The sequence below is a fragment of the Cyprinodon tularosa genome, unplaced genomic scaffold, assembly GCF_016077235.1.
Source record: "Cyprinodon tularosa strain WSP-4 unplaced genomic scaffold, ASM1607723v1 ctg233, whole genome shotgun sequence".
Lineage (NCBI taxonomy): Eukaryota > Metazoa > Chordata > Actinopteri > Cyprinodontiformes > Cyprinodontidae > Cyprinodon > Cyprinodon tularosa.
In genome coordinates, this window is record NW_024038871.1 from 696,265 (window position 1) to 711,089 (window position 14,825).

General features: G+C 37.0%; 1 protein-coding gene across 3 annotated transcripts in view; it reads left to right on the top strand.

Annotated features, from left to right (window-relative positions):
- LOC119784778 (membrane-associated phosphatidylinositol transfer protein 2-like) overlaps positions 1–14,825 on the top strand; it is a 110,849-nt gene that overhangs the window by 76,038 nt on the left and 19,986 nt on the right. For all 3 annotated transcript variants that reach the window (XM_038287009.1, XM_038287010.1, XM_038287011.1), the window contains exons 6-15: positions 1,419–1,757; positions 2,446–2,541; positions 5,185–5,289; positions 7,037–7,092; positions 8,961–9,048; positions 10,714–10,867; positions 10,957–11,146; positions 11,244–11,363; positions 13,757–13,959; positions 14,041–14,216. In XM_038287009.1, the coding sequence (XP_038142937.1) occupies positions 1,419–1,757; positions 2,446–2,541; positions 5,185–5,289; positions 7,037–7,092; positions 8,961–9,048; positions 10,714–10,867; positions 10,957–11,146; positions 11,244–11,363; positions 13,757–13,959; positions 14,041–14,216 (1,527 nt within the window). The remainder of the gene's footprint in view (positions 1–1,418; positions 1,758–2,445; positions 2,542–5,184; positions 5,290–7,036; positions 7,093–8,960; positions 9,049–10,713; positions 10,868–10,956; positions 11,147–11,243; positions 11,364–13,756; positions 13,960–14,040; positions 14,217–14,825) is intronic.

Genomic DNA, 14,825 nt, shown 5'->3' on the forward strand with positions numbered 1-14,825 from the left:
AATCCCAATATCGTGCATCCCTATTAAAACACAGATAGCTGCACTCTGTTACCTTTGGCTAAAGTAAAGCGGAGAGGGGAAATAAAGCGTAAATTATTGGTGGGGACACGTTCACACCAATCCTTCAGAAAGTTACGCCTGTGTCTGGGCTTTCCTCTGGAGTGAGAAGTGAAGATATATTTCTCTTGGTCTGCATGGTTGTTAGCAATAAAATTGTACAAGAAAACATTGAATCAATTTGACTGTATGACCTGGTTGAACTGTAAAGTGCCTTGAGATGACTTGTGTTGACGCTATATAAATAAACTGAATTTAATTGAATTATAGGTCAATGTTCTCTTTAAAAAACAGAGTTTGCATTCTACTTGAATTCAAGAAAATGTGATCTATTATACAGAATGCAATGCACAAAACCCAGTCCGAAGCATAGAAATTGAAATAAATATATATAAATAAATTTGTAAACATGCCCGTGTAAATTCTCATTCATCTAGGTCATTGCAGCCAAAAAGCAGGCTCATATTGGAAGTCAACCAAACAACCCAAAAAAAAAAAAAAGAAATTTATGAAAAAGCATAAACAAATCTTATAAATTTGAGAAAACAGAAAAATTACTCTTCAAACTTTTTTTTTTTATTTAAGAAGTTTTTAAAAGGTTTATTGTTAGATGGAGTTTTTCTTTTTTTTTCTGAACTCCCTTTGTACGATGAAGTATTAGTAGTTGGGCCAGCCCAGAGATTTTTTTTCCTATCACGAGAATAAAATCATAAAATTACAAGAATAAAGTCGCAATGAGAATAGTCATAAAATTAAGAGAATAAAATCGTAAAATTTATGAGAATAAAGTCGTAACATCATTAGAGTAAAGTTGTAAAAATTGAGAATAAAGTCATAAAAATTATGAGAAGAAAGTCGTAAAATTACGGGAATAAAGTCCTAAAATTACGAGAATAAAGTCAACATTATGAGAATTGAGTCGTAACTTTATAAAAATAAAGTTGTAAAAATTATGAGAATAAAGTCAAAACATTACGAGATTAGACATTTGCACATTATCTGTTTTTGTCATGATTTATTTATAAGATCTGACCCACATGCAGAAAACCAAACAGAGAGACCAGGGGAAGCTTTAACAGGTTTATTATGAACTGGTAGAGAAGGGTCCAGTGCTGCTACATTCTTAAATAGTATTTGGTCAGTTCTAGGATGAGAAACTAGAAAACTGTAAGAGAATATCCTCTCTTCTTCGTATTCTCTAACTAAATAAATTTATTCATTTAACAGTGGGATTAGCCATATTAATAAACAATGATTGCTGATGATGTGATGCACAAAAGTTAATGCTAATTTCCATCTAATATTCTGCTACAAACATTTTTAACAACAAATTATATTGATGTGATGAATTTCTGTTTCAGGTCTGCGTAAAGTGATGGTCCGAGCCCACCGGCAAGCGTGGTGCTGGCAGGACGAGTGGTATGGTCTCACCATCGAAGACATCCGGCAGCTCGAGCTGGAAACCCAGTTAGCTTTGGCCAAGAAGATGGCCCAGTACAGCCTCAGTGAGGAGGGCGGGGCAGAGACCAATGGCTCGTCTGCAGGCCAGGAGCAGGAACAGGCAGGAGATAACCTGGGGTTGGCTGCAGAGGCCGAGGGAACACGAGGAAAGCTTGGAGACTCTCTGGAAACACGAGGGGAGCTCACCAAGCAGTGGTCCACGTCTTCTAGATCGTCCAACAGGTCATCAAAGAGAGGAAGTTAGTTCATCTCCCTACGTTTTATCCTGCTTCCAGATTTTTTACTCCTTTTTTTAAATTAATTTTATCTAATTAATTACATATGGGGCCAAAATGGTAGCTTTAATATTTGCACATGTGTGTGGAGAGTTGTGTGTCTGTATCTCGATTTGTGCGTGTGCAGGGGGATTTGAAAATGTGTAAATAAATCTGTAAATGTGTGAGGAGATTTATGTGTCTGTACAACAATCTGCAAATGTTTAAAACTACTTGTGTGTAATCCGTTTTGCAAATGTGTAAAAAATCCACAAATCTGTAGATCAATCTGTAAGCACACACAGAGACACTTGTGTCTGAAGTATTTTCGCTTCAAGACCCAGAAATACAGACAAATCATTAGTTACAAGTCAAGCGGTTTTTCGGTTGGCTCTCTTTACACACGTGATTTTTGCTACTCTTCTGCCGCGTGAGATGCACAAATGCTTAGAAGGATTTGTATGTGTATTTTCGCGATTTGTAACCCCTTGCGCAGGCTCGCAGGCTCACATGCTGCCCTGACCACAGGCTCACAGACAGCCTCTCTCTGCTGCGACAGTTCAGCACAACTTGCTTCACATAAAGCTACCATTTTGGCCCCATAATTACAGTATAACCAAGACTTGCTCCTTGGTGAAAACGGCTAATTGAAATAACCCTGTTATGTTTGCAGCAAGTCCGTCTCACCAAAGCATTTCAGAGTGGAGGATGCAGAGCATTGCTCGGGATTCTGACGACAGCACTGATGATGAGTTCTTCGATGCTCACGGTAAACATCACTATAAAAGCAGCATCTGCACTAAGCTGTCGTATCAGTTTTCAGGATCTAGAGAAGAAATTCACTGCAAAAAATAGAAATCTAAAAAAGTCATTTTTTTCTTAAAATGAGTGCATTTTTTCTTGAATTTAGGAGGTTAGTTAGAAACATTGCCAATGGAACAAGATAATTTACATTTAAAATAAGAAAAAACATTGCATTGTCTTATTACAGTGCATATTATCTAATTATCTTATTATAAGAGTAAAAATACTCATTCCATTGGCAAATCATCCCATTTACATACTCAAATTAAGGGTAAATACACTTGATTGAATAAATGTTTTACTTTTTTCTAGATCATTTTTGTAGTGTAGAGGTGTGGGATATCAATTAACATTGATATTTTATAAATAATTAAATTGAAACATCCTAAACTGAAAGCAGGAGGGAGCTACTCATTACTAATTATGGTAATTCTAATTGAAGTGGAAGTTTGCAAGTTGTGTGTGTTTGTGATGCATGCCCTTAGAGGGGCTTTTTGATGCTTGTTTCAAAGTGGAAAATTACTCTTTTTATGTTTCTCAGAAGATGCTCCTTAGTTTCCATAAATTAGGTCTCTGCTCACAGAAGCACCTTGAAGCAGGCTGCAGTTTTTTGTTTTTTTTACCACCTTTTTTAAGTTTGCCCAAAGCAGACTGTACAACACTGATTCCAATATTGATGAACTACTATAGAAAAAGTTGAAGAATATAATCCCTTCCCATGAGTATGAATTAAATACGTTTTCTTTCTTTTTTCAGTTTTAGGAACTTCAGGCAAGGTAGAATAAAATTAGTAAACTTCTGTGCACATTTTTCAAAGGGTTGTTCTGCACATAAAAGCAGGCAGGTCTCAGATCGTGGATGGACTGTAAATAAAACTTAAATTGCACACATTGAAATGCCAAACACCACAAAAAAGGAATGCTAGGTGTTTAATATTGTGCATAATAATTGTGCATATTTGTTAATTGAAAGGAAAGTGAAAGATGCTTCCGAAGAAATATTATTAAAAAGGAATGAAAAAATAAACTGCTTTAGAATCTTACCCCTGAATAAAAAAAACAGCCTCTGCTGCAGCAAAATTAGTAATTTTTAATTAAATTCAATGTTATTTAAGCATTTCTATTAAATCCATGTATCATTTATTTACTCTATTTTTTTAATTCGAAACTAACAATGAAAATACGGGTATAATCTTTTTTTTTTCCTATCGTTTCATGTTTCTGGTGTACAAAGGAGTTTTAGTGCTAGGTTAGAGATTTTTTTTTGTTATTTTGAGAATAAAGTGATAACATTCATAAATGTAGTGATTAAACTGCATTGAATATGTTCAATGTATGCTGCGCATTAATCCCATCCGCTCTGGAGAAGCAGGATGCTGCATGTCAGTCTGAAATGTCAGTCTAAGGGGCGGGTGGTGCAGCAGGCTGCTCGATGCTGATTGGCAAACATTAAGGATTTTTGACTGACAGCTTCCAGACGGCGAGGAGGTTTTCCTCACGAGTCGAGAAGGAAAAGTGATAATTTATTTAGAACTCATGCTGTGGCTTTTGAAGTTATTTCTAAATGCCTTAAAACAGCTATTCTCACCCCTTGTAGAAATCTGTTATGTGTTTTTAAACATTTCAATCTAAAAAACTCACATGAAGAAAAAAGAAATTTGGAATTTATTGATACAATTACTTTGTCCTTGGCGCTCAGACCTCGGCAGGAAACATAGCGCTGTATTTTTATAGATATGCATGAACAGGTCTAAAGAATAGGATTGTTTCCTCCCCAGGCCTGAAACTGGTGTTGGAGTGGAGATAGATGAAGTTGGTCAGTCTGTAGACTGCTGGTTAGCGAGATGGTCTGCTGAGCTTTATGGGGAGATCCAGTGGACTGCGTGAGCTGATACTAGAGCTTCACTCAGGGACCTGGAAGATGGAAGTCCAGTTGGATAACACATGTTGAGAGAACCTGTCCATGATGAGCAAGCATGAAGTGACAGTGGAAAGGAAAAACTCCCCATTGGGAAGAAACCTCTGGCAGAACCAGGCTCAACATTGTGGTCTTCTGCCAGACCGGTTGAGATGAGACAGGGAACACAGTAGAAGTCTGGGAGGAATTAAACTTTGATGAAGCTTTAGCTACGATGGTGGAGGAGAGGCTGGAGGTGGGATGAAACGGTGTCATCTGAATGAAGTCAGACAGCGCATCCGCAGCCTGCGCACTACGAGCAGACAAGTGCGGATCGGAGGCCTTTTAAGATGAGCTTTGGATGCTGATTGGCTTTCATGGAGACGTGTTTCAAAGCTGATTGGCTGTGTCGCAGGTGGATGTAGGAGATAAATGAGTTTCTTCAGTTGAACTTCTGCCTAGGCTCCATTTGTTAATGTAATATGTGACGTTTCGATTTAATTAAAACCATTGAGCCTCCCATTTTTTAAAAGAGAGCTGCAGCCACCACTGCCAAGCAATTCTAACATTATTAACTAAATAACTGTATTGCTCTTGCGGTGGTAAGAGTTGAATTTAAAGTAAATCTAAATGTATCCAAAAGAAAATTAACCGCAATCTACATAAAACATAGATTTTGTGTTACATGCAAGCTATTGCTGATGTTTTGCAGAGGACCTTTCTGATAACGAGGAGATGTTTTCCAAGGAAATCACCAAGTGGAGCTCTAATGATCTCATGGACAAGATAGAAACAATAGAAGTGGATGAATCACAAGGTGAATGACCATCAGAGTTGATATGATGCTACGTTCACACCGCAAGCAGCAGAAGCAGCAAAAACGCGCATAATGCTTAATTTTTCATACTTGTACAAGTTTAGTTCTGACACGCGGCTGAAGCATCTTTGCTGCTCTAGCTGTGTGGTGGAAAATGGGTCCGACGCACGTTGAGCGGAGCTACCCTATCCTTTCTTTGCCTGTAGCAATGGCAGCCAAATTTACTGTGATCAGTGGGTAAAAAGTAGTTCTAATGTTTTTAAGTGAGAAAGTCCACCAGAAAAATGTATCTGTGCAGTCAATTCATCCAGAATATCATCCTGCCTTCAAATATTATCTTGCTGTTGGAGCCGCTCAGACCCCCGTACATCGGCAGTGCTCTGTCACTGGGAATCCCGTTCAACAGCAGCCTCTGGCCTGGTCGCCTCCTAACGGTTTGCCGCTACTGTTGGCGCCAGTGTAGGTACCAGATCTGCTTGGGGCCCCACCCCTTCTTATGGCATCAACATATGGCAATTCCACTCGGACAAACTATATTACACCCGTTTCTTAAGAATCGAATCTCCTTTGGTGTCTCAACATATTATTACCTATATTTGCTATTATTTTACATTTCTTTGGCGATCTAATGTAGCTGAAAGTAGAAAACAATCATTCTCAGTCTTGAAGGAAAGTACTGCTTTCTAAGACTGAGCTCTGCCTTTTAACAAGGTGATAATAAAAAAAGAATAAAAATAAGCTGAGACTTTTTTTAAGATCTGAGGGCATGAAGGAAATCTTTAAAAAAAATTACTTTCGTAGAGATTTTAGGCAAATAAAACAGTAATTCTACTTGTAGAAAACGAACGGTTGTTGTTGATACAAATTCAAAAGTAGTGTAGCGTTAAATGGCTAACTGCGCTAAAAGACGCTAGCCTGTTAGCCACTCAGCACAGCCAACTACAGCGCTACCAGCTCTCAGACAGAATCAGACATACTTTAATAATCCCAGAGGGGAATTACTCCCCCTTTACACTACTGCCTTGAGTTACCCTTTTCACCAAAAACAGTTTTTTTTTCAGTTTTGTTATCGATCAGGTAAAACTTTATCGGTCATCAGAAACTTTAACCCTACAGATGCTCCCGACTCTGCACACTGATTTTATTATCATTGTCTGGGCAACCACAACGTTTTACACCATGTGGCAACTTTCAGCCAATCATGTAGCGTAACGTCACTGGCATGCCCAGGACCCGAGCAGATCTGGTACCTACACCTGCTGGAAGTAGCTTTTAGCGTTTTTCATATACATAATCCAAACTGCAAGCACCAGGATAATAAAAGCGAACATATTTTGCCGGCAGGTTTCAGCATTTTAAGTTAATTTAGACGTTAATAAACTGTTTCAGAGGAGTGATCACAGCGCTCTGCATCAGCAGCGCTGTGTCTGACTCCCTGCCAGCTCCCAGATCAGCTTCTCTGATTGGTTGATGTGGTGCGTGGAGCAGCAAAAGTAAATTTTTTCCAACTCCAGTTGCTTCAAAAGCAGCAGCTGTTGTTGTTTCTCAGAAGCTCGTGAGGCGCTGCTTCAGCTGCTCAAAACGCGCTGCAGGACCTTTTGCTGCGCCTTGATGAACGTCAACCATTGACTTTGCATGTAAACCAGCTGCTTCTGCTGCCTCTGCTGCTTTAGATGTGAACGTAGAATAACTGCTGTATTCTGATGCCATAAATGATTAATATCTGAGCTCATTACTGTTCTAACAGAATCCTATCAGGAGTCTACTGATGAGTACAGCATCACAGAGGACACCCAGATGGAGGTAACGTTCCTTCAGTATTTTCTTACTTCAGTTTATGCTTTTAAATCGATGCATCATAAAGGGCTGGTAGGCAAAGTCTCTTTCAAATCTACATTAAAAAAAAGATTCATCCCCAGCTGCAGACTACAGCTATGTTTAGTGTTTCTCCAAAAATAGAAAGTAAAATCCTGCCTCCTGACTGTTTACTGCTGACAGGGTAAAGCCTCAGTCCATTTTTAGGTTCTGAGGTTTTAGACCAATGTGATCAGAGGAGCGTGAAAGTCTGCAGGCAGTCCACAGATATAAATATAGGAAGGATTTTTAGCTATAGGAAACTGATCTATAGCAAGTGCTTGAAGTAAAGAATCTGAACATGCTGGTTTAAGAAGAATGTAAATAATATTTGCGATAAAGTGATACTAGACTGTGTGGAGTATAATTACCCCGTAATGTTTGCATCTATGATAAATTTAATACATGTACGATGATGTGACTTAGTCAAACATCATAAATTAAATTTTCAAAATATGGATTCGGATTAGCTGTGTTTGTCAGATTAAAAGTATCCTTCTAAATTTACAAAATCAGGCTTTTTATAAAGTCAATTTTTTTCGATTTCAATTTTTTTTTTATTTGACTGGTTTAATTTAAATTATATTTTATTAGCTGGGAGCAGAAAAAAAATAATCACAAGTAAAATAAATAAAAGATTGAGGATATTTATCTGTGTAATGATGTGCACTGTGTGTTGTACTTTGTTGAAAATGTTAATCAAATAACTGAATCCTTGAAAATACATTTATATTAATTGAATATGGCAGAGAAAAAAGTCAGAATTCTTGCTGTCACTTGTTATTTGAGATGTGCTTTTTTAACTTCTTTATTTTAAAAATGTTTTGTTACATTAAACCTTCTTAGCTCTTCTCACCGTCTTACCTTCTTAATCCTCATTTCACTAATATTTAATTGTGTATACCATTAGTTTCTAATATTCTTTGTCATTGCATCCATTTCCCTTTTGTATCAATCAGAGTCTATATTTAAATTTCTTTATACATTTTCCTGCAGCTGTGTGTATCTTTCTGTACCACCTTCATTTTGCCTTGACTTACCTCTCAGATCCCTCATTAAATTTGATTTTATAACTGCTCACAGCGCATGAAAAATTACGGGTTGTATGGGTTTAGATAACAGCCATTAAAATGTATGTTTAGATGTCTGGATTTGTACATTAAAATCAATTATATATATATATATATAAAAAAGGATTTTTATTTGTTCCTCGTCAACAATGAGGAACAAACAGATGTTTTATTTGTAAGAATTTGTCAGAAGTCATAAAAAGTTACAACGCTGCAGCAACAGAAATACAAATCTATGAACACAGATCACTAATATAAGACTTTAATTTTTACTTGTTAATTCGTTATTGGTGTTGGTCGATTGTTTTTGACTTTTACTCGTAAATGTAGTAGTTGTAGCTAGACATTTTTTATATTCACCTGTGAATTTCTGATTTATACTCATGTGAGTTGTACTTTAAAAAGGTTTTAGTGTTCATACATTTGAGATTTGCATTATTTTCTATTCAGAATTTTGTATTTGTACATTTGGAATTTGTGTTTGTATTTTACAAAGTTGTAATAAATGTATTTAAATTAATTACATTATTTACTTTAATCTGCAAATTCTGACGTGTATGTAGATGTTTTATTTGACACTTATCTTACCCCATATACACAGTATGGTTTAAACTTGAGTACATGTGATGCTATGAGATGTGGGATATTCATTTATGGCTTTTCCTTTAAATATATGCTCCATCAGTTCTTTTTAACCTCCCCTTATTTTCCCCTCCTCCCCCGTATCTCCCCTTCAATTGTCTGCAGGACCCGTCCCAGCAGTGTCCCCAGCCGTCCAAAATCCATGTCCTTATTCTGGTCCTGCATGGTGGTAACATACTGGACACAGGCTCTGGTACAGCAGTGTATTGATTTAAAACCATTTGTTTTCTCAAACCAAAGATTAAAACTGTTGTTTTGTAATGCATCAGTTATGCCTTATTGGAACATCTGATCTATTTGAACTTAAATAAACACCAGCAAAGGGTAACAGAAGAGATGAAGATCCGAGCTCAGTACCTATGTTTGTTTATGGAAAATTCTTTTATGGACTTCATCTAGTTTAATAGGCAAAATGATGGTTGTTTAAACAAAGCTTACATAAAGTGTAATAAAGACAAATAAAACCACAAATGACAGATAAATTACTAAATCATAAGATTAGTTAATGTAAAGAATAATACTCGACAAAACGTCCATCATCATAAATTCATTGAGGTGTTTCCACCATCCATTACGCTTAGATTACTTCGTCCATTCATCTCTGATAATGATATTATCCTGCTTATACCATAGTCACTTACAAAATAATTTATTATTGAATCAATTATGAATACTTTAATGTTTTTTTTTAAACCATAATAGTCTGAAGTTTTTCACAAGAGTTGGCTGAGTGTACTTGTGGCTCGATGCCAATGTAACGGGCACTGGCCAAAGCATTAATGTTAAGTGTCATGTCTGGAACTTTTTTAAAAGGTGTCCTATAACACTTTTTAAAGGAAAAGTCTGGTCAGCAAGAACAAATCAATGGATCATTATTTATACCTAAAACAAATACATTTGCTGTGATTTAATTAATTTAGCATCACGGTCTGGTAGCGGCCATTTTTGCCCAAATATAGTAACACGTCCCTCCTGACATCTTCCGGCAGTGACGTCACGGTGCGGTAAGCCTAGCGCCATTCTCCCCGCTTTACAAGCAAAATCAACGGGAACTACTAGACACATCTGCAATCAACAACAATTATTGAAGATTTCCAGAGGACTTCACCATTGAAATTCACCAGAGCTATAGTGAAACTGACAATGCCCACGTGCATGGCAGCTGGATGGTGTAATACATCAAGTAAAAGTGAAAAAAAAAAGAAGTTATTTTTCCTTTCCGATTCATGACGGTTTAATCGTTGGATCGCCAACTTGAAAAGGGAGGATTTGCCATCGAACTTCTGGCCAGAGAAAAAACCCGTAATATGTAGCCAACATTTGGAAGAAGAATGTTTTCAAGATGACTTGGATAATAGCGCGTTGTGACAAACACCAGATACAGCACTGGGACTTGATCAACAGCCGATACCGCACCGTGACGTCACAAACCAGTAGGTGGCAGTAGTGTTCTTTGACAAACATTGATGTGTCCAGTGAAGCACATTCAAATGAAAATTACTCTTAATTAAAAACACTGATCATTTATTGAACAATGTGTAATTTTATATTTAAAGTACTTTCGCTAGTTTGAATTCTGAATATGACGGACTTCTCCTTTAATGGATGCCCTGCAGCCAATCAGAATTGAGTATTCACCCAGACCAGGGAATAATATTTTCCATAATTTGAGGAACAATTAATATAATCTTCCTGCCCCACGGCAGCTGTGGCTACAATGATTAACACTAGCGTGTATTTTTAAAGTTGAGGGCAGAGATCTAAAACCTAGTAAAATACTTTTGAAACATTCATTAAATTAGGTTTTGCCTTTCTTAGCAGGCTGAACTCTTTTAAACATTCTCCTATTTGTCTGCAGGCGAACAGAACAATAAACAGGGAGACGTGAACACGCTGAGTGGAGCTTTTGAGACAGTAATGAGGGTCCACTATCCTACTGCTCTTGGGCGCATCGCCATCCGGATGGTCCCCTGTCCTGCTATTTGTGTTGAAGCTTTTTCTCTTGTCTCCAAGTGAGTCATGAGTATTTTGATAGCACACTGTAGAACATCTTAATTCCTGTGTGAAAAAAACTAAAGTGGCCCGCCTACGTGATCTGTAGTTTAAGTCCCTACAGCTACGACGAGAGCTGCCTGTCCAGCAGCCAGGACCACATCCCGCTGGCTGCTCTGCCTCTCCTGGCTACCTCTGCGCCGCAGTACCAAGACGCTGTGGCAGCAGTTATCCTCAGAGCCAATCAGGTTTACAGTGACTTCATCAAGTCTCCTGAGGGAGCATCTTTCAGTGGCCAGGTCAGTCTGTGGTAGTGTTCAGGGATTTGACTTAAATACATGAATAAATCAGTTTGAATTGTGAAGTTATTATGTTTGGTTTTGTGTTGACTCACAGGTTTGTGTGATTGGGGACTGTGTGGGAGGGATCCTGGGGTTCGATGCTCTTTGCAGCAGCTCTGTGACGGTGTCAGAAAGCCAGAACAGCAGCAGACGGGGCAGCGCCATTAGCGTCCAGGTAAACCTCTAATCTCTCTGACACTAACTTCCCTAACTGGCAGCTTTGGTCTGTTCTATTGGGTAAAAGTATGTTTTTTGTTTAGAATAAAAAAACATTTATTTTGAGATCATGCAAAGCATCAATCTACCAGAAAGTTCTAGCATTTAGAACCAGATAGTCCCAGCTTCCAGTGACATAAAAACACTGATCTCTATTTATTCACTGGATTGCTGATTGACTGAAGTCAATTTCACGGAGTCATGCCATAAAAATGCCTGTAATATTGTGATGGATTTGTATATGTTATATTACATGATTTATAGACTTCATACTGACTATGCAATGTGATGTACTTTTTTTATTTTTTTTACATAAATTACAGTAATGTACTGATGATATGAAATGGAAAGTGTGTCAAACTGATGGCTTTACCTTTGGTTTAAAAGTCTTAAGCCCCCCTGAAGATGAGAACATTACCATTGTTCAATGCTGTAGCGCACACATTGTTTACATTCCGACAATTCTAATTAGGGAGTACCAATATGGTGGCTGGTGACTTCACAGAACCATGTACTACCAACGGCCTATCAGCAATGCAGTGCTTACATAGAGATCAGTGGTTAATAATGTCTAGGAGATTAACATGTTATCTAAACATAACTACGAGTCTTCCGGCCAGGAAGTGGCATACTTGCCTGGTCAGAAGGTAAGTTAGATAAAGATATTTTCTTCTAAACACTAATTGAGAATAAAACTCTTTTTTAAATAGCGGCAACATACAGGTATAAAAAACAACCAAATCAAGGTTAAACCTCCTGTTGGAGTTTGAAAGAGGAAACAGTGACATCTAGTGGTTACTCTGCAAAAAATAGAAAACTAAATAAGTCAGATTCTTAAAATAAGTGCATTTTGTCTTAAACTGAGGAGGTAAGTGAGACACTTTGCCAATGGAACAAGACAATTGACATTTAAAATAAGAAAAAAAATTACAAGCACATATGATCTAATTATCTTATTTTATGAGTAAACATGTTCAATCCATTGGCAAATCATCATAATTACATTCTAAAATTAAGGGTAAATAAACTTGATTTAAGAAAATTGTACTTATTTCTAGATCGATTTTTTTTTTAGTGTAGAAAACTGTAAGGCTAGGTATTACCTTCTCCAAATCAAAAAACTTTTAGACTTAGACTTTACTGTGTTTCATGTTTAAGATAAATTAAATATATCTAGTTTGGGGCTGTTGAATTAAAAGAAATATAAGAAAAGTCTTTAAAAGGTTTAATAATATCACTGACAATCATAGAGATCACCATATGTAAATATTGAGTCACTGTTTGTTGTCCAGTTTTATAGCTCTAGTATATAACCTGTTACATATGTTTCCTTATAACAGTGATTGTTCCAATTAAACCATCACTTCGTATATCAGACAAACTGAATCTCTCCTGTGTTAAATAAATTATTTATATTATTGTGGTTCGATGGATTTTAAATGTCTTTGCTGCTCTTTCCACACACACAGATACCTTTGTTCTCTCACTTGTTTTTGAATTTCTTTTTATATTGGTGACATCATATGTTGTATTTCAGATCTTTTAGTCAATTTCATGTTGTTAGACAGGCACTATTTAGCAGATTGTTTTGCCTTTTTTTTCTTCAAATATTTGACAGTAATCAGGCCCAAATGTAGCTCGTGAAAATGGATGACAGAAAAAGATTTAAAAAATGTGTGTTTTAATGCTTACTGCACTTTTCTTCATCAAACCTCAGTTCAATACTGAAATAGTAATGTGTCCATCAGTTATTAGATATATCAAACTAATGTATGCTGTTGCAAACACCCAAATATTTTAAAATAAAAATAATTAAGATTAATAGGGGTGCCCAAAGTTTTTCATATGACTGCATATATATATGGAATAAAAATAACTGAAAAGCTGAGCCAAAAAAATAATAATATTTTGAGTCTATATTATAATCTTTGATAACTTGTGAGATATGAGATAATGTTAACACCCAGATTAAAATTTAGTTTGGAAGGAAAAGGTTTTTTTGGAGATATATGAGATGGTGACCTTGAAATTTAAATTCTTATTTCAAAGATAAGTCGAATTAGCAGTTAGCTTCTTTATTTGGTCTTTTAAAACATGTATCTTTTTAGTAATTTTTGTTGCTCTCTGAAACTTTGTGATGTTATAATGCAAAGGTTATTTTTTTTTGTTGAAGGCCCTCATGAATCTCAATGTGTTCTTGCTGCTTGCATTGCCGATAAAACGGCATATAGTAGAAAACAAAGATTTAAAATTAAAGACATTAGGTTGAAGCATCTCTCTAGGAAAAAGCTGATAAAGCATACAAAAATAGAGTACAACTCATTTATTTTTCTTTCCATCTTTAATTCTCAGGACACAGAACTCCTTTCTCCTGGAATTATCATAAACAGCATCTCCCCATCCCTCGAAGGAAGCCGCCATCTTAGCCGCAGCAACATAGACATCCCGCGCAGCTCAGGGCCGGACGACCCCAAGAAACAGCTTCCACGCAAGCGTAGCGACTCTTCCACGTATGAGCTGGACACCATCAAACAACACCAAGCCTTCCTCTCCAGGTGAACTAGAGAGAAGCACAAATTATCTGAGGAACTGTAGAGTCCCGCTCATGTCTGCTTTCCCCGTTTCTCTGTGAGCAGCCTGCACTCTAGTGTTCTCCATGGGGAACCCGGATCACGGCGCTCCAGTAACAGCACCATGCTGGAGGGGGGCTCCTTGGGAAAGTTTGACTTTGAAGTAACCGACTTCTTCCTGTTCGGCTCTCCGCTGGGGCTGGTGCTTGCGCTGAGAAAGACTGTGGTCCCCTCCTTAGATGGTGAGAAAGGCTGTTTATTTTATATTAGATGCTCTTTGATTGGCTGAAGCAGAGAGGAGGGCTTAGCTCCATGTGGAGCAGCTGGGAAGCAGGTGTCAGAGGTCGGAGGTCATATTCCCTGATTCCCTGACAGAATTATATACGTGAGAGATGAGCTCAAACGGCATCCGTCACACTCTGCTGTTCTCTCTTGGGATTTTGATGTTAAAAGGATTTCTCCTGCAGCTGTTTGAACAGATTTCTAATTACATCCATCAGTTTAAAGAATATTTGGACGCTTACTTTATTTCTACATGGAATTTCATAGGAAGAAAATCAGGAAAACATTGGTCTCATTCCAGAGACGTCTGAGACATAAACATTAACCATAAAACATTCAGTTAATGCCTTAAAAAAGTATTTTATGGAGTCAGAAAGGGGTCAAAATGTTTGTAAACGTATAAATGTTACTTGAAACTGAAAAAAAAAAAAGTTGAAACTGAAAAAAATTGGGATATTGAATTTCAAATTTTTACCTTGTCTGAGAAATTAAAAAAGAAAACATAAAATAATAAGAATCTAATCTAAATTCTTCCGCTCAGCTTAAAAAAACTCATAACTTAGTTTAGT